The 24,351-nt window shown below is 33.4% G+C and overlaps 1 protein-coding gene across 1 annotated transcript in view; it reads right to left on the bottom strand.

Annotated features, from left to right (window-relative positions):
* The window catches only part of oxct1a (3-oxoacid CoA transferase 1a), a 217,031-nt gene that overhangs the window by 30,694 nt on the left and 161,986 nt on the right, over positions 1 to 24,351 (bottom strand). Inside the window, exons 14-15 of the mRNA XM_039758621.1 lie at positions 13,651 to 13,740; positions 10,196 to 10,276 (exon numbers count right to left, since the gene is read on the bottom strand). Coding sequence (XP_039614555.1) covers positions 10,196 to 10,276; positions 13,651 to 13,740 — 171 coding nt within the window. The remainder of the gene's footprint in view (positions 1 to 10,195; positions 10,277 to 13,650; positions 13,741 to 24,351) is intronic.

Below are 24,351 nucleotides of genomic sequence, written 5' to 3'. Positions count from 1 at the left end.
CCAGTAGACGGACATTTATCAAGCCACTTTAAAATAGTGTGATGAGAAGGAATTCAGATTTTCATTCAATGTATGCCATAACAGTGAACACTGTATAAGGAACCAAGCAATTATCCATGAAACCACTGAAACTGCACTTATTGTATAACACTGATGCGTCACTCTATATACATACTCCCTTCCACACTGTTCAAAACACCCTGAAAACCGTCACATCCTTCACCTGCACCCATTATCTTCAATTTGACGTCTGAATCTAGCGCCACAGTGTCTTCTCCTCACAAGCTTGTCTGTCATTCTGTCATCTCTTCCCCTTTCTTATACATGTCTTTTCTGTCAGCCTTCTCATGTTGACTGTTAAGCATTGGCGATCCTAAATTGTCCCTAGTGTGTGCTTGGTGTATGTGTGTGTGTGTGCCCTACGGTGGGCTGGCACCCTGCTCGGGGTTTGTTTCCTGCCTTGTGCCCTGTGTTGGCTGGGATTGGCTCCAGCAGACCCCCATGACCCTGTAGTTAGGATATAGCGAGTTTGGATAATGGATGGACTGTTAAATAGGTTGTGAGATCGGAGGTGGGGAATATTCGTTAAATTTTTGTGCCACATAAACAAAAACTGTCTATAATATGCCATTGTCATTGTTTTCCATACTGTCGTAATCAAAAGTAATCTGAACAATGGGTGGCACTGTTCGATGCAAAATTCACACTTGGACAAATTTAGCTAATTTAACTACAAAATCATGTGGCGACCCATCAGAGACAATTGGGTTGTGACCAATTGTTTAAGAAACACTGTGTTAAAGAATAACAAATGCAGTGAGTTTCAACATGTCATGTGAATGATGGGAACAGAACCTGCAATGTCAGCCTGACCATACTCAAAAATATATTAACATGGGAGAAAATTATAAACTCCTGTGTGAACTGAAGCATACTATTAGTTTTTTTTTTAATTAACAGAATAAATCAGTACATGAGAATAGGATGTTCTCTCATATGAATGCCCGAGTGTTGCAAGTACTTGGAAAAAAAACAGTGAACCTGTTTTTATCAATCTATATTCCAACATTAATCTGACCTAAAAAGAAAAAGAACTAATGGTCTTATTAGAATCATAACATATTTCTCCATGTTAGAACAAAAATTGTATTTTTAATTGTACTGATACTTTTCCTTTTTTTATACATGAATGTATTGAATATTTTGTAGCACTTCTATTTCAATTCATATTTTATAAAAAAAAAATACATTGTATAAAAAAATATGTAAATTATAAATCACACTGCATAAATAACAAAGAAAAACCATAATTTGCATGTCTTTACTGAACAAATTGATTACATTCACTTAGTTAGACAAACATGTGAGCTCCTAAGATTTAGTAACTTGTGGCTGTTCCTGTGGAGCAGCAACTGATTAAATGTTTTGCTGCACTTGTTAATCAATACTACATATCGACTCTGTGGTAGTACGGATCATTCAACTCTTAGGCACTTTTGTTTTTTGCATGAAATGCTTCCCTTAAAGTTAGAATGAACTTCTACAAAGATGCATATAATGTTTCCAATAAAGACATGAAATTTCTGTTCATGGTGTTTAAAAAAGCCATTAAAAATATAATTGTTAAATGTTATTTATGTTTTGTTATTAATTAGGACTTAAAGATGAAATCATTTTTATGTCAAATTATTGCAAATTTTTCCTCACCACCATTCCTCAATTCTCAACATTTTAATAACATTTTGATATATCTGTCCATTAAGACTGCACAATTTAATTGACCCATAATTTAGATGTTGGGAGTAGTTATTTTTTTGTTTGCCCTATAGTTTGAATAACAGTGCCACCTGTTGGCTCAGATGAAGACAAACACCAGAACAGAATGAAACCCGACTAGTGAACACTTCACAGCTTAAAATTACTTACCAATGCAAGGCTGAGTGCTGCTTCTTGTATTAAAATTATATTGTAAGGTTATGTTAAAACCAATAATAATGGATGCATTTTTATGGATTTTTTACTCTTTCTCAAGCATAACATCCTGGCAGAAAAGCTATTTAAACATGGTATGACGTAAGTGGTGCTTGTCCTGTACTGCTTTAGTGCTATACCCATGCGTGTATAAATATATTTCAGCATGTATCATATACCCATACTGATCACAGAAGTAGCTTTTACACTCTAGTAAATTAGTTTTATATCTGAATAAAAGCTGAAATTTTAATATAAAAAATGTGTTTATTTCTCAAAATTTAAAATTTACCAAGTAATATGGTCTATACGTAAGCATTCTTCCATGCATCCAGTACCACTGAGTATCGTAGCTAACCAACTCTGGATAGGACACTTGCTAATAACACAGCCAACAAACTCACATTGAACATGTTCAGTGTTAACATTATTACCAGTTTACAAATATTCAAGTTAAATTACATATTAAGCATTCCATAATATGCCATATGTGAGATTTAAATCTGAAAACTTTAACATAAAAAATAATGGCATCCATTAAATCCATAAAGTAATTAACATAAAAAGCAAAAAAGAAAAGCCAAAATTTTAATGATGGTCAAAAAGAATGATAACATCCAAATAATAAAATGAACCAAGACTAACAATGTATTGTGGGAGTATATTGCCATCTAATATGATTGTTTCCTTGCACTTTCAATTTCAGGTGTCTTTTTTTTATTCTATCAGATTTTATCATGTTATATGTGTGAACATTAATGAAGCAGCTAACACCAAAAAACAGGTCCTACTCAAAAAATCTATGATTGGTTTGGCAAGGTTCTCTTCTCATTACCCATTGATGACTGTTATTTAGTATGTTATTTTCATATGTACTTTTATTCCTTATCATAGTTGTAATAATAATGCATGATACAGAAGTAAGATGTATTAGTTGGTAATTATCAGGTTATGTCCTTTATTTAAAATTGGACTAAAACTCTTTTCCATTTTAATTTGTAATAGACAACAGATGTTTTGCATGAGTTAAAAACAGACTGCAATTTTTTAAAGCTGAACAGAAACCATAAATAAATTACTTGAAATCTCCTTTTTTCTAGCTTGCTTCTGAACATTTAATTAACTAAAATTGTGCCAAATGACATCATATACAGTACAATTGATTTTGGTTACGCAGAAGTGGAGCCTATTACGAAAGCAGTAGGTATCAGCAATGGTATGCTGTAATTTCATCAGAATGCATTCAAGTGACATGGAGCAATTTAGTGTCCAGCAAACCTGACAGAAAATCTACAGAAAAATGTTTGAAAAAGGTTTAAACGGTTCTGTAAAATTTATATACAAATAAGGAAAGGTACAAGAACCGATTAGCAGAAGATTATAACAATATGTGGGTTAAATGTAAAAAGACAACTCTATTTGAGTTAAATATAATTTTTAATTCTCTCAATTTCATAAAAATGTGTAAAAATTATACACAAAGTCTAAAAAGTTGTTTCATGAAAGCAAAAAAAAGATCATATAAATACAGGTCAAATTCTGTTACAACGAATATCTTTACAGTGATGTATTTTTACATTCCTGACAGTTTCCCCATAAGACAGAGTCTATGAATACATTCAGCAGATGACTTTCATTACAACGAAGTGCCCAAAAGACCTTGAAATGCCTGAATGAATCATTCACAGAGCAGTCAAGAGAATAAATCATCCACAGACCAGTTAGTTCTGTGGTTACAGGTCAGTTGTGCACAACGAACCCCGAACAGAAACATTGTAATTTTTTCTTTCTCTTCGAACTTTCCTTGTACCATTTTTTGTTGTGTTTGTTTTTTGTGGTTTTCAGAGATACCTTTTCCTTATTTCTCGTCAACATTTGAAGAACATCCATTGGAATTTAACTCATTGTCACCCTCCTATAGAAATGGCAGACGCGAAAAACGATAACAGTTCACGTTAGAAAAAAAACTTGAAATTTTTGCGGCTCTCTTTTCTGGTAAAAAGAAAAAAGATGTTGCCAGAGATTTTGGAATTTTGCCATCGACACTGTCAACTTTTTTGGAAAACCAAGCAAAAATAGAAGAAAAATCTCGGGTTGTAAATGCAAACGTATTCACACTGCTGAATTTTAACATGTTTTATGTGGTTCAGTGATGCTCGTTCAAGAAACATTACTATCAGTAGGCCACTCATTCAAGAAAAAGTAAAGTGACTGTCTATCTCCTTGGGCCATGAAGATTTTGCTGCCAGCTGGGATTGGTTAATTCACTTTTGGGATCGTTTTGGAATTTCAGCCAAAGCAATCTGTGGAGAAGAATCTTCACTTCCAATTTAAAAAGCAAACTAATGGCGTGCAGGTGAAGACATTCACAATGCTGATGAGACTAGAATCTTCTACCAGGTGCTACTCCATTGCACTTTAGCACTCAAAAGGTAATCCATACTGAGCAGGAAAAAAATCTAAACAAAGGTTGATAGCTCTACTTTGCTGCAATTCAACTGCCAGCGACAGAGTTATTATTGGCAAGTCGACCAATCCTCTCGCATGTTACATTTCTTCCCAATGAGTATACAGAAAACAAGCAGGCCTAGAAGACTCAAGACATTTAATGAAACTGGCTGCGACAACTTGACAAGGATATGAAGAAGAAGAAAAGGAAGACTCTGCCTCTGATTGATAACTGTTCTGCCCATAGCATGCTTCTACATTTAAATTATGTTCGCATTGAGTTCCTCCCACCCAGTTGCATGGCTGTGCTTCAGCCATTGGATTTGGGCATCATTCACACTCTAAAAGTGTATTATCACAAGAAAATGCTGAGAAAAATTCTTGTCAGCATAACCTATAGACAGGGAGGAGATGAAAATTAACATGAAATAAGCTATTGAAATGATTGCAAAGGCCTGGATGCCATTTAAAGAAAGCACTATAGCAACAAATACAGAATCTCATTACAATGAAATTTTCATTAAAACAAAATATTTTTTAGGTCCCTGGCACTTTGTTGTAACGGAGTTTGACCTGTATTTTAATTACAGGACACTTAGAACCTGGCTTTCTGCTCTTTTTCTAAACTATACAAGAAAAATGCAGTTTAAGCAAAATAGAATATTAAAAAAAATGTATATGAAGAGATGTGCTAAATTTATTCAAATCTAAATCATACAATACTTGACAAAATAAAAGCTGCCAAAATACACACAAAACTCCAGCTAAGCTAACTAGAATGTAGATTATCATTGTCATTGCATTGCACTTACAAGGAAAATAGTCAAATGTTTTATATTGTTTATTTTAGCATTTTAGAGCCTCAACATTTTAATCCACTCTATTACATAACAAATGGCAGTTAAAATATCATTAAAATGTGTTTATTAAAAAGTTGACAGTGCTAGCTAAGGATGTTCCAACACTTCAGGCAAAGGAGATACATACAAACAATTACTATAATGATGACCTAATTAATACTTGGATTTAAATTATTTTACCTTCTGTCATCACATGCAATGCCAGACATGTACAAAATATAGTTGCCTAAACAAATCTTGAGCCAAGAGAACTGAGGCAACTCTGTAAAATAAACACAGCATTCCAAACCTGCTTAATCCAATTCAGTCCAGCAGTGTCAGCATTGGAGGGAAGGCAAGAACCAGTCTTTCATAGGCCAGAATAGGCCAAATCTGCATATCTTTGGAAGGAAACGAGCACAATGTGGAATACAAGCAGGGAATACCAGCGACATGACTCCCTGCGAGACAGCTGTGCTACCGCTCTGCCACCGTGTCACCCCCACGTGTGTAATTATTAACAGTATTCATTATTTAAACGAAATTAAAAAATTTACCTGTAAAATGTAACATACACACTTTAATGCATTTCATCATGAAAGTGGTATCAAGTATAAATCTAAAGATTCTAAATGTGCAGAGAGTTCGAATATCATACATTTAATGTGTTCTGTTTGGTGATCTATTGCTGCTTGCCGTAGCGATTAAAACCTGGGATGACGTTTATGATTGTCTGCTTTTAAAGTAAACTATGAGGTTAAAGTGGACATTTCGAGATTAAAGCCGAAAATTCCACTTTAATCACAAAATACACGTTTTCACCAAGTCCTTCATTTTTTTTCTCAGTGGCTCAAATACAGCGCTGTAAATTATGTTGCTATTGTCAAGTTGCAAAAAAAAAAAAAACGACGGCACAAAAGATGGTATGTGAGACTTTAAAAATGTATCGCGTCATTACGATCGAGAATATGTGACGCTTGAATATAAAAGCACCACAAATGCATTTGTATGTTTGCATTTTGCTTCACCACATCGAACCATTCAGCAAACATTGAAGCGCGCACATTGATCCCCGTAGGATCTGCATAGAGGCTTTATGTCACATGCAGATAGCAAACAGAGACTCTGATGTCACAGTCCGACTTTTAGAACACTGTGCCCCCGGACTTTTTGCTGGTACAGCAACTCAGCACGCGTTACGTTAATTTCTGAGGACTTGCTTAGAGGAACATGAAACGAACTTTGGGAATGTGTGGCAGCCATGATGCGGGTGCATACACGTTCTGAGCGTGAAGTATAAACCGGCCCTTAGTGTCACAAGTTAACACATTACACACCAATCTTAGGAATTTGGGAGTAAACCTGGTGTATCTACAGAAAACCTCAAGCAGACATGGGGATAACAAGTATATAAAACAAAACAGTAACTGTTATTGAATTGATGAGCTATCAGCTGATGCACTTATAAATAGCAATTTATAATTTTCAGAGAAATACGAAAAATATATTTAGTAATAAATATAAAACTTGCAGAATGGAGTAGGCAGTTTAACAATTCCCATTTTTTAAACACAAAGCAAAGACTATATAGTAATGCACTTCCCAAATAATACCATTTTGTGAAATGTATATATATTAAAATATTGTGGAAAGATCACCGACATTTTTTTTTCAAGCTTGGATATATTTTTACATCACAACACATTAGCTTGCATTCTAGAATCAACTACAAGAAAATCTGCAAGTTTCATTTTTCTCAGTTTTATAGCCACTTAGCACAATGATGCCATCAAGCAATACATTAAAGATCAGTGTTTTCTTAATTTGAATTTGTTGCCCAGGCTGGTAAAGTTCTGATCAGAATCTACAATATGCAATTTATGGCCTATAAACATTATTTGTACATATAAAGCGAGTCTTATGCATGATAATGTTGATTCCACAGTTAAATTGTGGCTATAAATGGTCATGAAGGCTTTTACCATGTCAGAGATTTGCATGAAGGATGTTTTCCGATATAATATTTAAAAGGAAGGTAACTGTCCTATAAAATACATTTTAGTACTTCAACTTGAATAATAATAATTCTGATTTAAATATTAATATGTTCATGATCAACTTAAAGGAAAATAACAAAAAAAAGCAAATCAGACACAATCTATGTAAAAATACCATCAAAACATGGCAAGTAGCAAAAGGCTGACTTTTTTTTCTTTTTTTTTATTTAAATACTAGCTGAACTACCCAGCGTTGCCCGGAAGGAAAATAAAGTGTTTTTTTCTTTCATTGTTTGAGAAAAATATAATAAAAAAAAAAACACAACTTTAAAAACAAAAATTAATTAAAAAACAATGAAGACTCACTAATGTGCTTGTCTTATAGTCTTGTATGTTATCATCCAGTTGACGGTTGGAACCAGCCAACTCTATTTAATTTCAAAAGCAACAGGGGTGCGGTGGGCTCAAACATAAAGAATGCTGGCAGTCACCTCCAGTTCACCCTCCGGTGGTTGTTCCGAGTCTCAACTGGATGGTAACATGCATACAAGAAAGCTAAATCACTCTCTACCCTACTCTGAAGGGGATGGGTTAGGGCTGATTTCAAAATACAGTAATTTTAGTTGACCAATTAGAAACATGTGTATCCTAGTTTCATGAAAATCGCTCCAGCCATTTCGGAAGTACATACATACATATATATAAACATATATATACACATACATACATATATACATATATAAACATATATATATATATATATATATATATATATATATAATATATATATATACATATATATATACATATACATATATATATACATATATATACACATACATATATAAACATATATATATATATATATAGATGTTCCAAAATGGAAAGCAGTCTCTAGAAAATGGAATTTAAATCCCAGTTTTGTCAGCCTATGCCATTTTCTTTGGGAATTTGAAAATTAAAATTTTCTCTAACACCCTAAAGCTTTTATGTTAAGTTGATGGTGACTTTAAATTGGCCTACTGTGAATGAGATTAGAATTTTGAGTAACTGTGCCCTGTGATAGATTGTCATCCTATCTATTGTGAATTCCTACTTTGTGCCTAATTATGCTGGCTTCACCTACCCACAACACTGAATTTGGAATAAGTGAGTTTAGAATCACTAACAGGTTAGATGAATGAAGATCTGACTAGCTGACATTTTAAACTTCAAAATGGCTGTAAAAAATAAAATACAAAATTTTGATGGGGAGATCCAACTAAAAATATCAAGTTTAGACTATGGTGGCACAAGTGGGAGCGATGCAGCCTTCTTTTAAAGCAGGTTACACCTTTACTCATAATCCATGTAAATTTGGAAATGCTCTGTACTTACATTTTTAAGATTTTTGTATTTTTTTAATGGTCACAGCTGGAGAGTTCAGCTGAAAAAGCATTTGGTGAAAAACCCAAAGTGCAATGTAAATTCTTTTTTCAGCACTGCACCCAATAGAAAGGCAGCCTAAAGCTTTTAATCATGTACTTTCCCACTCAAAACAGAACACTGTACCCTCTTCTATTAGCAAATGTTCATTTCATATAGTGCCTTTCACTTTATCATATCTATTAGGTAAATTAATTAGGTAAAATTAATTATCAGACAAATGTACTTGTAGAACATACATTTTTTTCATTTCAACCACAAAATGTCAGAATGACAGTTATGACTATCACTTCTGACTATTACTAGACATAACTATGCCTAGTGATAGTATATTGTGTCTTCACAGGGACTATAACACAGAGAAAACTGAAAGAAGTTCTGGGACTACTGCCATTAGGTATATTGCATTTGTCAGTTTCCTCTGTACTCCACAATTCACAAGCCTGTAACAAGAGCTGTGACCCTACCTGCTCTCCTCTTTAAATAGCTCCGCTTTCCATCTCTGTTTGAACAGCTGGAAACGTCTTCACATCACTTACCATTGCTACATGCAAGATGTTATGCTGACAGCGTGCTTGAACACACTAAGCTCATAATTTCTTATTGGTTGACAAAATTTAATCATTGCACTTTCAAAATAAAGACATGTATAATGCCTAACAAAACAACTTTAATTATTTGTTTTGCCAAATGCAGCAGTATTTATTTGTAAACAACAAATTGATATCTGATGAAATAACCAGAACAAAAAGTATTTCAATAAAGAAAGATAAACTGCACACTTAAGAAAACATAGAATGCCAGACAGACCAAATGATATCAACCAGGACAGGATTTTCAGCAATGAATCATTCTTCATTTAAAGTGCAACAGAATATTTGTTTCTGTTCAACTAAAATGTATAAAAGTCTTCAAAAGAAAAAAATATAATAAAAAAGCCAGACAAATGAACAAATACACACAAAGCAATCTTATTGTTATCAATGTAGTATGTTATAGATGAGCAATATTATTTTCAAAATATTGTCAAATGCTACAAGAATGTAGCTTTGAAGGCATTTTAGAAATTTAAGAGAGATTTTAGAAATTGTTGTGACAATTTTAGCATTCTGTAAGCATGGGGAGTCACTCAGTGGCTTAGAAAGTGGGAGTGGTCAGAGAGATGCAATCAATTTTATAAAGTATCAAATAAAATACTTTCACATGCCAATATGATATTATTCTTTCAAAATTTACATTAATCTGGCATAAAAATCACATAGAAAAACAAAATTAGCAACCATAAAGATCATATCCTTGCTTTAAGAAAAAAATATAAAATATTAAAAAGAACATGTCACAAAAAAGTGACATGCCAAAGAACAAGCAGTCACATACTGCACCTAACGAAAAGAAGTAAATACTGTATTTTACTATTGCCTCAGAATGAGAAATATTTATTTTCAACAGTTATAATAAAGAATGCAGAAAAAAAAATATCAACAATACAAACCAAGTTAGAAAAACAGAGCATACCTTCTCTGTGATAATTCGATCTACACACTGTTTTCCTGTCAATGGCAAGTTGCATTTTTCCAAGATCTTGTGTCCACCACCCTAGGTCAAAATAAAGAAAAGGAAATTATAGGAGTTGGCTAGCAGACCAGTTACCATTTAGAAGTAAAATCACAAACTAAAAGACTCACAATATTGAGAAATACAAAACCCATAATGTAGTTTAACAGCCAAAATACTGTATTTTGAAAAGCAATTTCAGCTCATTGATTAGAATTTAGTTTGGTTAGTTAGCAAAACAAAGTGGCATTATTGCTATGAAAAATGTGCATTATTGCATTGCCGTATCAGATAATTTATTTCTTAAATTATTTAAAGGATCGTTTATTTCTAGATTTACCGGATATGCTACTTTGTCGACACTGTTTATTTTCTAATGTGATGAATATTATTCAATCATACTGCAAAAAGACTTTAACTGTACTACATATGACCTTAAAGCAAATCTCCAAAACCTCACAATTTTAATGATCTGCATCACTGTGGACCTGACAAAACTGTAAGTATATCATTTGCAATATCTTTCATTTGACAACCCAAATAACCAACATATACAATTATGAAAGGTTATGAGTCATGTGATATTTATGTAGACTTGATTGTCATACTACTAAAAAATATTGCTACCTGCTTGCCTGAAAGCTGTTTTTCATGAGTGGTTATTTTATATTGATGTTCATTTAAGGCTATGTCCACAAAGATACGCTTTCATTTAAAAACTGTTTTTTTTTTTTTTTAAACAAAAACGAACTTCATCCACACTAGCATTTTGACTTTGTTTACAAAAGTATATCTAGTAAATGACCAAAAATGCAATGTGTAGATGTCCACCTACAATGAGTATACTGTATGTGCTGTCAGCCATGCGATTATCACAAAACTGTAACAACCAATACATTATTTGCTTTTTGTGCATTACCATATGTAGTACTCAAACATTACAAACTGCAATTTAGATACATACAGGTAAGCAACACAACAAGCAACATTGACAGCAGCTCTGCATTGCCACATGGTTTTCTGCCATGAAGGGTGACCAATCAGGGAATGAAATGTTGTTATAAGCAGGATTTAGTCAGGGAAGAGCTACGAGTATATGACTCTGGAAAGCATTTTCAAACGTTTCCACTTTCAAGGTTAAGAATTTTGTTGCACTAATGGATCGACTGGCTAACCTGAGACAATGCAGACTAGAAAGGGGGGGAAAAAAACCTTGTATAAATATTTCTTTTCTAATTTAGTACATATTGCATAATGTTGCACTGTAAAATTATGTTTTGTGTTCATGGTGTAATTTATTTATATATCTAGCTATTGTATAGCACTCTGAGGTCAAAATCAAAAGCGTACTTACATTATACAATATATAATACATTGGAATTTAACTGAGTGGACTGATATATAGCATAGCGCACAATTTGTAGAATCAATGCACATACAGGGGTGGGAATTAACATAGTGTCACATACGTGTGCATGGGAGGCAGCTGAAGGGCTCACAAAGGGATAATTCTGTGCCAGACCAGGGGGTGGTAGAGTGCACTGATCCTTCCTCTTTTCCATTAGCAGGCCAACCACGGGAAATTTCGTCTGGACTCAACAATTTCACTTCCGGTCCAGGGGACATTACTTTCGGTTCTGGCCTCCCGATGTCGTCACTTCCAGTTCGGACCCCAATGGCATCACTTCCCCTGCCCGGCTTTAAAACTGCCATGTTTGCCTGTCTGTACTGTTCTGTATTGGACTGAAGTCTGTTAAGACCTGTACTATTTTGAAACACAGATTTCCGTTTTGGTAGCCTATCTCAAGTATATGGGTGGCTGCCCCCAAACCTTTCTCTGTGTTGTGTAAAATCCTTTCGTAATAGATATCATAAAAAGATACTGTCACAATACTTGGGTCATGATATGACATGCTGCATTTAGTGTTTTGCAATATATTAAATCTTATTTTTACATTAGAAATATATTTCAATGTCTCATTCCCTTTTTTAGTTACATTTGAAATCATATCATTATACAAAAAAACAGGCCAATATTCAACAACAAAAAAAAATCCCTTGGTTAAGTCCTACTTTAACCTTTACTAATTACGGAAATGCATTTTTCCTCAGTTAGATTAGGAGTACTCATGCACTCGTACATTGTCTAATTTTAGCTTCAAGTGATACCTAGTGAGATGAGGCTTTAGATCTGTAGTAGAGCTGTCATCTCATAACTGACAACAGAATGTTTCCGTTTGTAAAATATACTGTATAAATATATACAAATATATATTTCAGTGTTTATGGGTTACATACATGTCTATATGTGGTACATAATGTGAAAACAGCACATTAACATTCTCAAATATTGATAAAGGTTCCTTGCTAATTAATATTGGGGGGGGGATATCCTGTCCTCACTGACATTCAGGGGTGTAGATTTACACTTCACACCTCAAGTGAATTTTGTACAAGGCCAGGGCACAACTGAGCACTCAAGCTCAACGTGATGAGTATTTTCAGTATTTTTCATAAAATAAATAAATAAATAAAAATCTACAAGTAATTCTCTGTGTGTGACGATAAGAAAGATCCAGATAGGAGAGGCAGTTCCAGTGTGTGGTTTTCATATGGCAATGCTTGTGAATTTAATGTTTCTCAACATGCTGTTTCTTTCCTGTAACATTATGAAAGCCAAAGAAGACCAAAATGGTCAACTTACATGTTGACAGTGCTTTTAATAATTACATGTCTGCAGCAAAGCTTGTGCTAGCTGTACTCCAGCTATTTAACTGTACAATCAATGCATTTTGATAAACACACTACATTTTTATTCCCATAGATTGTGCAAAAATAAAATAATCCCTCACCTCTAACTAGAAATTTGCATAAGTATATGAAAAATTCTTTTAATCGCAATGCATCAAGTTAATTCTGTGCAATCAATCTACCAACCTGTGGCTTCTATCCTAGTCCAAAAATTTCACTTGGTCTGGAGTATAAATACCACTTAACCTTATCACATCTTAATATCTGCAAAACCTGACAGGCAAAAAGAACAACAACTACAACATTCATTTCCATAGGACATTTTTATACAAACGATGTAGCTCAGAGTGCTTTACAAGTAATTACATGCAAACAAAACAATTTAAAATTAGATAATAAAAATAACACATAAATAGTATACACAAAATAATGCACAGTTACATAAAACAGAGATATAATGAAGAGAAACTTCTTAAATATAGAAGAAGTCATTAAACTATAAACAACATTTAGTCTGTGCCTTTTAAGCCATTCAACTATAAGTTTAAAAGCAAGTTTAACAAGTAATGGGAGAAACTAAAACAAATTACTTTAAAAAATGTAAAAGATACCTGACAAAATGAAACTGATAAAACAAAATAGGAATGAAAATTGGTGTACTGTACCTTAGCTGAATGTTCCATAGTAACAACAACCTTTGTTCCTGCACTGGCAACCAGATCCATAGCGCCACCCATTCCTTTTACCATTTTACCCTAAAAGAAAGGAATAATTTTTCAGAAAGAAAGTTATTTGCAGTTATACAAACAGAACCTAGTTTCACTCTAAATACAAGTGTTTTCTCAAAATACTAATTTTGATGTTAAATACATAAAATTCCTTACTAAGGATAATTCATAGTTTTAAAAAATAAGATCTAGTAGTTTTTGAGGTTACATTGTAATACACATGCATACAGCAATTAATGCAATATATGTAAGGTATTCGTTGTCAACATTCTTACCAACAAAATTAAAATATTAAAATAAAATATTAAAATGTATACAGATGAATTCATAAATCATGTGTCACAAGTAATATGAACAAGTTTAAGTGAAAATCTTTAAATGCATAGATAAATGCATACAAATATTTCCCCAAAAAAGCATTTTCCAAGATGTCATAATGTTTTCTCTGTAAATATGGAACAAAATCCATTAATCTAAAAAAAAAAAAAAAGTGGAATATCTCAATGCTCGCTGTTATGCTTTACAAAGCTTAGCACCACTTACGATTCATTTAGTAATGGCTTTAGTAGACCCATGTTTCAGAATATTGATGAATTTGGAGCATGCTGGTTCTGTGATCACCTTCAACTTTTATCAAGGACATTTTCAATTTTAATTTAGCTAGCAATACTTTACTTGAAAAAGACACTTTTTTTGCTGAACTCATAGCACTTAGATGGCTGTGATCGAGCATGTTACTTGAATCCACTGCACTTACCAAAACGTTACAGTACAAATGAGTGTGGCACATATTTTCCCTTATAATAAGATTGGTGGGAAATGCTGCAAATTAACATTCAAAGAAAACAGTTATACTATTAAATGTTGATTGTGGATAGTTAATTTCTTTGGTTTTTCTTGAAACCATTAACTCTGGCTCACCATGATCCTAAACTGAATATGCACATCTAAAATAAGGATGGGTGGAAATATTCAATAAGGCACATAATTAGGCCAGAATTTCTGTCACTAAAAGTTTATGTTTGTTTCATAGTGGCTTTACAGGATACGTTCTGGTAACAGACATACTGACAAATCACATTTTTGATTTTTAAAAAGAGATAATAACTGACACTATTAATTAATTCATTTTCTGACATTTCTAAGACTTAGAAAAGATCTAAGAGTTATAAAATGCACTTCAGCTGTAGGCTGAAAGTTTGAAATACCATTAGTTAAACAAAAAAAAAACATCATGGCTGAAACACATACAGTCTGATTGCTGGGATAGGCTATGGCCTCCCCAACTTTAAACAAGATTAAACAAGTTTTGAAATATTATGCTATTATAGGATTTTTTGAGGCATACATGAAAGAATCCAATATGCTACTAGACAGTTCATTTTGTACAGTATTCTATTAGTGGCAGCCTGCAGGTATGATATTATCTTTTTGCTTTAATTTTTTAATATTGGAATCATGTTATTTTAATAAAATAAAATATATGATTCAGAACATAAAATTTGCAGAGCTTATGCAACAACCAATAACTTTAAGGTCAATCTAGAAAAAACACCAGAGAGTTTTAAAGGAAAACAGGAAAAATATAAAACCTAACACAAGAATTCAAACCCCACCCAAAAGAAAGAGAGGGCCAGGAGCAGAGAAAAAAAAGTAAAACATCTTTTTCACTCTATATAAGTGCTTACTCTACTATTGTTTTCAAAATGTTTTGGACAGATACTATGAGTGAGACTCTGATTTTTTCCAATTTCAAATAATATAGAACATCAGTTACCCAAACGGTGGTTTGGGATTCTTCCAGTTAAGCAGGATAATTCTATGTGCTAGTAGTGTGGTATTACTATGGCAATCAATTTAAACCCATCTGAGAGTACACCAAATGCAAATACATTTAATGGGTTAGGAGTGATTGTAACACCAACACCAATACGTAAGTATTTAAAGACTTTTGTTGAAAATGATGCTAATTAGGTGCATTCCCAAAACATATGACCTAGTGATACTGAAGCCAAGCTTCAATTTGCCCTGTATACATTTTGGACCTTTTAAAAAACAAGTGTTATTGATAAAAAGATTTTAATTTTAATTATTGATTGTTTTGCACATATGGAGATAATTTTGAGAGTGAATTAAAAGGTCATTTTCCAACCATATTTCCTAGGATCATTGAAAGGTATATTCTTTAATTTGTTTTTACATATTGTTAAGATGATGTTCAAGCCTTCAAGACTGATCAGTATTGCCGCTGGAATAGACATGGGTGATTATCGTGGGGAGAAATAGATAAAAGCTTCACTGCCTTAAAGTGGGTCGTAAACTTTGGAGTGACTGTTGACAAAAAACCTTAGACTGTGTCTCATCTTCTACAAACGTAGTGGAAAATATGGACTTCTAGTACTCCTTAAATGTGTAAGTTATATTTTATATAGTCAATGATTTTATTTCCAGCTGACTTGGTAATTTCTGATATTGTGTTGCAAACTTCCATCTTGTGTATTTGTTGAGCTACAATCTTATTAGCCTTCTCTCCATTTTCATAATAATGATAATTTAAAGTTGAATTTTCAGATTCTTTTGTTGTCAAGAGATTCAATTCTGATTGTAGAGCCTGTCTTCTTCTGTAATGTGTGTATTTATGGTCTATTCTGGAAATCTTACTGATTTAACCAATGCTTTCTTGGTCTCAATTTTATTTTATTAAGCGGGATATAAAATAATTTGTCCTCTTACAAATGCTATAAAAATTTCCTAAAGTATTTATGTGGAAACTATGAGAATATATTAGCCTCTAAAAAATAATCTATTTATTTGGAGATGAACTATGTAAAGTTCACATTTTGTAATGACAGGAGGTTAAGATGTCAGTTAGAAGACAAGTGTGTAGGTATTAATTATTCAAGCTCCAAAATCATAGAAGCATGATCGGAGATAACAATAGTGTTATACTTACATGATTAGACAATGGGCAATGCATTATTATCGATTAAGAAAAAGTTCTTGAGTAACTACGATGTGTTACCAAGAAAAAGTAAAATTCTCTTGAATTTGGAATACAAGAATCTCTCTCCATGATTCTGATAAATTATGATTCATTACAAAATGTGTGATTGGCTTTTCTGTATTTGATGTTATCATCTCCGTAATTGATGATTTGCCCAGGTCTGAATTTAAAACACAATTAAAATCTCCAACCATTATAATTTTATGAGTGCTTCTATTGGGAATAGATGCAAATATGTGTGGATAAAATCTCTAACATCCATATTAGGTGCATATATATTTATCAAAATTATTATGGGATTGACTTACGTATTACAATTTCTAATCCTCTGGTTTTCTTTATAGAGCTGGAATGAAACATTGGGCCAATCCAATCTCTTTGCAGTCAAAACTGATCCTTACTAAGTGAACACATCACTGGTCATGTTTATATTTATGGGCTAACTAAGTAGGAGTTCTAGTATAAAAACAGAAAATCTGCAAAGAGGACCCTGGCATTAATATCTGCTTAAAGTTTATATTCTGTAAGATGTACTAAAGAGCCACATGTATTGAATTATTTACTCAAATATTGGCAAGGGAAACAAACTCATTATCGCAGAGATTATTTCCACTTGTCAATAATCATTAAGGTAAGAAATATTCTGTGGGATAATTATGAATAGTTTAGAACTAGAACAGGCAGTTAATTCTGTAGAAAGAAAAGTATGGGCTAATTATATACGTCCTTAAACACAAATGGAACCTGATTATCACAGTATTTTAATGTAAAGGGAGAGATGCTATTTAAGCCAATTGCTTTACAGCTGTTAAGTCATTGAATAATTAGCATACTTCATGATCAGTAATGCTGAAGTGTAAAGAGGAAGGGTAGAGTGACAGAGGGAGGTCTGCATCTGCAGGAGACTCACAAACCTGCACAATTAATTTATTCAACTGATTAGTGGTCAAGAGGAAAAATAGAAGGTTGATTACATTTTACAAAGTACCTAGTAAGGTTTTTTAGATACTTCCAGGCAGGAGAACATCCATTTGTTGGTTAAAGTGGTTTCTTGCCCTTTAGGAATTTGGACATTTTTTTTGTCAAGGCTACTGCCTCCCCCCAAGCAAGTTGTGTCACATACATATTGTTGGATACTGTGAGTCAAACAATATGATATATTCATAAAGACATTTTAAGTAATGATAAAAAATAGTGCAACAAATAGTGTGTAAATGTATATGTGGTATGTTGGTATTTTGATGTACAATATTTTTGATCCAACTCTTTTGGTTAAATTGTGCAGCCCTTTTGGATTTGAATGGAAGTGAATAAGAGATAAAACATGAAACTGATCAAACTAACCATCCATCCATTTTCTAACCCGCTGAATCCGAACACAGGGTCACGGGGGTCTGCTGGAGCCAATCCCAGCCAACAAAGGGCACAAGGCAGGAACCAATCCCGGGCAGGGTGCCAACCCACCGCAGGACACACACAAACACACCCACACACCAAGCACACACTAGGGCCAATTTAGAATCACCAATCCACCTAACCTGCATGTCTTTGGACTGTGGGAGGAAACCGGAGTGCCCGGAGGAAACCCATGCAGAAACGGGGAGAACATGCAAACTCCATGCAGGGAGGACCTGGGAAGCGAACCCAGGTCTCCTAAATGCGAGGCAGCAGCGCTACCACTGTGCCACCGTGCTGCCCTGATCAAACTATACTATCCAAATTTAAAATTCATGTAACCAGAAAGTGATCACAAATTTCTATCATTATAACGAATCTATTTTAAACTATTGTTTCCCAAGGAAGGATCATAACAATGTCCACTTTCATATTTATCTTTGTGAACATTATTGGGTGCTTGGTAAATAATATCTGTAGAAAGATAAAAGTCAATATTTTGTAACCTCAAGGAAAATCAAACTTGCCCAATAGTCAGTACTATAGAAAACGTTTTGGGTATGGTTAATTATAAGGGGATTGTTGCAAGTATTTATTTTCTGATTGTGACATTTCCTTCATAATATACTGTGTTTCATATGTAGAGTAGTTCTTGCTCATTTAAGATTCTCTGGCTCTTATCATGCACATTATGAACCATTTTTTAATTGTTAGGTATGATTTATATCCGAGTGTTTAATCTAACATTTTATATAAATATATTTATTGATTTTATTTTGAAGTTTTTTTATTCTTCAGCACTTTGGTCAACATTTGTTGTGTTTAAATGTGCTTTATAAATAAAATATTAATTGATCGATTGATAAGATTTTTCCTCTTCCATAATTCAGTCTGAAACAGCATGAAACTTCCAACTTAAAAGACTGATTTCAGTTTCACAAAAACTTAAGGAAAATAGAAAAAATAATCATACACAGCAGATTCTTTAAAACTGTAAATAATTAATTTTACAAATGTAAACAATATATTTTACAGCAAGCTTAGTTAAGGTTATTTCTTAATCAAAAATGAAAAGATGCAAACACAATGCTAAATTATCTTTTAATGCTTTTATGCTATATGATTCAATCAGAAGACACCAGTTAAACTATTTTCTCTAACTGGTAAATCAGCTTGCACATACTCAGATTATGAATCAAACATATAGGTTGGTCACACATTTCTAACAGTAAAGTGAAAACCACTTTATGGCTATGGCCCATTTTAGTTAAATGGACAGCCACAACAGCCAAATACAATCCAGTTTTCCTATAATTAAATGTTTACTTTCACGGATTACTTAAACTGCCAAAGTAGAAATTGCCCCAGCACCATCTTAACATGGTTTTAAATTAAACCAAACACAAAAACCAATTTAACCATCTGTTGCTTTTCTACATATTATTTTTACCAGATTGAAAGATTTATAAACCAGTGAGAATAAAAAATATATCTTTCCTGTTATTATGCACTAGAAGAGAGTTCTGCAAGTTCAGCTTCTGTTTGTCTCTACTGAAGATTGACTGGCAGCACGCCAGCAGATTGCCAAGATGCTGCTTCAAATTGTTAAGAGCACACAGTCTTAAAGGCTGATCATGGCTGAGCCAAAGAGGTTTCGGCTGTCTGGTTACCATGCCAACAAATAAAGTGGCTCCCAGACTATATTTTCCAATGATCGAACTAGTGTGAAGAGTTCAGAGAAAATTAAGATGGGTTTTGGCACTTGATTTTACAATACTGAGACATGCAATATCATTAGTCATAACTCTTTTTTGATACGATGCTTTAAATAAAATAAAAATTAAGCTGGCATTGAAACTCATATATTCTAGGACTGTACTAAAATTAAATAGAACACTAACTACTTCAGCCCACCGTATGTGCATTTGTGCTTAATCATGTTCTACACAAGCCATATTTTCTGATATACTGGAACTACATATTACAAAGACTTTATGATTCTTGGATGTTTTTAAGTGCAGAAAATAAAATACTATTTTCTGTCTTCCTGTAATAAATTCTGTGGGATGCATTTCATTTTTATACAGAAATTTCCTGGTGCAATTTGGAAGCAGTCTCAAAGTGGCAGCCTCATTAATTACTTCTCTTACAAGGTAGGATGACAGCATCATTAGTTTGAACAACCAAGCTAAGTAGCAATTATCAAGGGTTTTTAAATTATTACATTTTACTGGTGTGTTTCATAAAATGGTATCTTGCAGTGAAGAAAAAATACAGTTAATTTAATTATAATAGTTATGTTTAACATGAATGTATCATCATATTTGGTTAGTGATTGAAACCTGTTATCTTGTACTTACAATATTTTACAAATTCTAAAAAAATGTCATAGGTCAGGTTTTTAACAGCAAACATCTTTTGTAAATACTATCCTAATGGCTGGCACCCTTTTTCAGACCTTGGAAAAAGAGTCTATCTTCATTAAAGAACATTTTACATTATGTATTTAACAAATATGCCTACAGAGGAATGTATACATTTGTGAGGGTACCAGGTAGGTGGCCATCTAGGGATCAGTTTTAATAAGAAATACCATGGGTCATCTGAATTATGATTGTGTCATTTTGTAGTATAGTAAAGTCACAAAATCCTCCATCTATCCATCCATCCATCCATCTTCTTCCACTTTTTCGAGATCGGGTCACGGGAGCAGCAGCTTGAGCAGAGATGCCCAGACTTCCTTCTTAGAATTCTGCTAAATTGAAAGTAGACATTCAAGGGAAGTTCTACATTTTTACTTCTCCGGAGGACACAGAAAAAGAGCTAAGAAAATTAATCCGGACACTTTTTGAAATACGATCGTGAGTTGCATTGTGTCCTGGCAAGGCAAAGAAGATCTTACCTGCTGTTTGATCCACTCGCAACGAGACTCATGATGTAATTATACATCCTATTTCCTTCTTGGAAATATACACACACACACACGCATATATATATATATATATATATACACATACACAAATATATTATTGTGTTTAAATGTGCTTTATAAATAAAATATTAATTGATCGATTGATAAGATTTTTCCTCTTCCATAATTCAGTCTGAAACAGCATGAAACTTCTAACTTAAAAGACTGATTTCAGTTTCACAAAAACTTAAGGAAAATAGAAAAAATAATCATACACAGCAGATTCTTTAAAACTGTAAATAATTAATTTTACAAATGTAAACAATATATTTTACAGCAAGCTTAGTTAAGGTTATTTCTTAATCAAAAATGAAAAGATGCAAACACAATGCTAAATTATCCTTTAATGCTATTATGCTATATGATTCAATCAGAAGACACCAGTTAAAGTATTTTCTCCAACAGGTAAATCAGCTTGCACATACTCAGATTATGAATCAAACATATAGGTTGGTCACACATTTCTAACAGTAAAGTGAAAACCACTTTATGGCTATGGCCTATTTTAGTTAAATGGACAGCCACAACAGCCAAATGCAATCCAGTTTTCCTATAATTAAATGTTTACCTTCACGGATTACTTAAACTGCCAAAGTAGAAATTGCCCCAGCACCATCTTAACATGGTTTTAAATTCTATATGTGTGTTTGTATGCATGGGTATATATATAAATTATTTTTTTCCTCCCATTATTGTATTAGAACTTACTATCACACATTATCTGCTTATCCACTGCTACCGTTTAACATCATTCACCGGGTTTACTCTTTCAGGACTGTTTGAGATTATATTTTATGTTTATAGTATTTGGACTGTATTGTCAATAGATATCTCTATCTTAATCCTTATACACCATTCCTGGGGGCTTGTTTTGTTTTGAACATACTCTGTCTCTAAGTTTGTCAGAGGACTGGGACTTCGTGAAGTATGGTCTAGCCTCACATGGGTAGGCAAAATGGAGGGGGTGGGGAGGCTGGTTTTGGAGCGAAAGAGAGCAAGTTATTTCTAATCTTTCCTTTTAATCCTTACAATTGTAAGTGCCAACACAACAACAGGCTCCACGGCAATAACTCCTGGAAAAATTGGAAAGTAAGGTTAAAGCTATCTTATGTAATGTAATGTAATAATATACTATCTTAAATTAAGACAACAAAATGTCAGCAAAAGTTCAGAAGCCATGTCTCCATCACCAAACAGTTAACTTTGTAAGCTGGAATGTTAAAGGTATCAATCAAGAATTAAAGAGAAAGAAAGTATTCTTTCATCTAACAGGTCGAAACAGTCAAAACAGTATTTTTACAGGAGACCCACTTATAAAGCAAAGATCAGTTTCAGTTTCACAGAGATTGGACTGGCCAAATATTCCACTCCAGCTATACAAAGAAAACTAGAGGTATGGGAATTCTTATACAAAGAACAATTTCATTTGTAGTATCAGATTTACTATCTGATTATGAAGGGCGATATGTGACCGTCATGAATAATTTATTTAACTGTAAAGTGATTCTGATAAATATGTAAGCATCCAATGTGGATGAAAAGGACTTCATCCAAAACGTTGTGCATCCATTCCTAATGTGAACACTCATACAATTCTTACGGCTGGTGACTTTAATTGTGTTTTAAACCCAGACCTGAACAGGGTGTCCTACCACAGGGACAATGACATCTAACATTGCAAAAACAATTACACAGTTAATAATTGATCACAACTTATCAGACCCCTGGAGATTTCTAAACCCAAACTCAAGAGCATATTCAACCCAAACTCAAGAGCATATTCAGTCTTATCATTAGTACATCACTTTTATTCAAGAATTGATTATTTCTTTATAGATTAACAATTTCTTGACCATGATTACACCTTTCAACTATGACGCCATTGTTATTACTGACCATGCCCCTTTGATCGTGTTGCTCAAATCATTATGCCCCACATACTCATCTTACGGCTGGCGTTTTAACCCACTTTTATTAGTAGACGAGAACTGTACAGAGTTTATATCCAAGCAAATCTATTTTTTAAATACAAATACATCCTCAGAGGTCTCTGCATTAATACTCTGGGAAACTCTGAAGACTTTCTTATTTCATATCGAAGTGCTTCCTTCGGTAACATCACAAGACAAAACTTAGCTTCCTATCTCTGACGCCTTTTAAATGTAATATATTCACGCACAAAGTCTAACACCCCAGAAATATTATTAGCGTTGAATTTAGAAAAAGCATTTGACATGGTTGAATGGGACTACTTTTTAATTACACTGAAGAAATGTGTGTTTGGTCCGAACATATGCGCATGGATCAAACTACTGTATACCAGTCCAGAAGCTTCAGTTAGTATTAACAACACTATTTCAGATTACTTGAAACTAGAACGTGGTAGTAGACAAGGATGCCTCCTGTCACAACTGCTATTTGCAATCACCATTGAACCACTGACAGTTCACTTTCAAAATGCTTATGAGATAAATGGGATTTATTAGTGAAGGACTTGAACATATATATTACCATATGCAGATGATATGGTACTATGTATATCAGATCCACAAAATACTGTGCCTGCAGTCCTAAGAGAACTAGCAGAATTTCAAAAGATTTCTGGACTCAAAATTAATTTGAATAAAAGTATGATCTTTCCAGTGAACTTTCTAACACACAATATTAGATTGACACATCCCCTTTATCATCACAGATCAGTTTAAATACCTGTGGTAAACATCACAAGTGAACATAAAGCTCTTTATCAACAAAATGTTTTTGTCTGCATGGAAAAACTTAAGCATGACTTGTCTCGATGCCTGCTCAATAATCCAGGTAAGGAAATTCTAGAAAGTTGATTCTGTTCATCTGGACATAGTTTTTTTCTGATACGTTTCATCATATTTATAAGGTTGGAGAAACCTGCAGTCAACTGAGACTGAGGAAGTCACTTGGATGAGTGATGAAACGTATTGGAAAAAAACTATGTCCAGATGAACAGAATCAACTTTCTAGAATTAAGCATGACTTGCATAGATGGTCTACCCTTCATCTCACTTTAGCTGGAAAAATTAATACTGTCAAGGTGAATATTTTTCTTAAGCTTCATTTTCTATTTTAAAGCATTCCAATATACATTAACAAATCACTTTTTAAGAAGTTAGATTCAAACATAATCTCATTCATTTGTAGTTCAAGACATCCACACATCCAAAGGGCAACACTACAAAGACCTAAGGCAGAAGATGGCATGGCTTTAACTTTCAATTGTACTACTGGGAGGAAA

The sequence above is a fragment of the Polypterus senegalus genome, chromosome 7 (genome assembly GCF_016835505.1).
Source record: "Polypterus senegalus isolate Bchr_013 chromosome 7, ASM1683550v1, whole genome shotgun sequence".
NCBI classification, from domain to species: domain Eukaryota; kingdom Metazoa; phylum Chordata; class Cladistia; order Polypteriformes; family Polypteridae; genus Polypterus; species Polypterus senegalus.
This window is presented reverse-complemented; position numbering and strand designations above follow the sequence as displayed.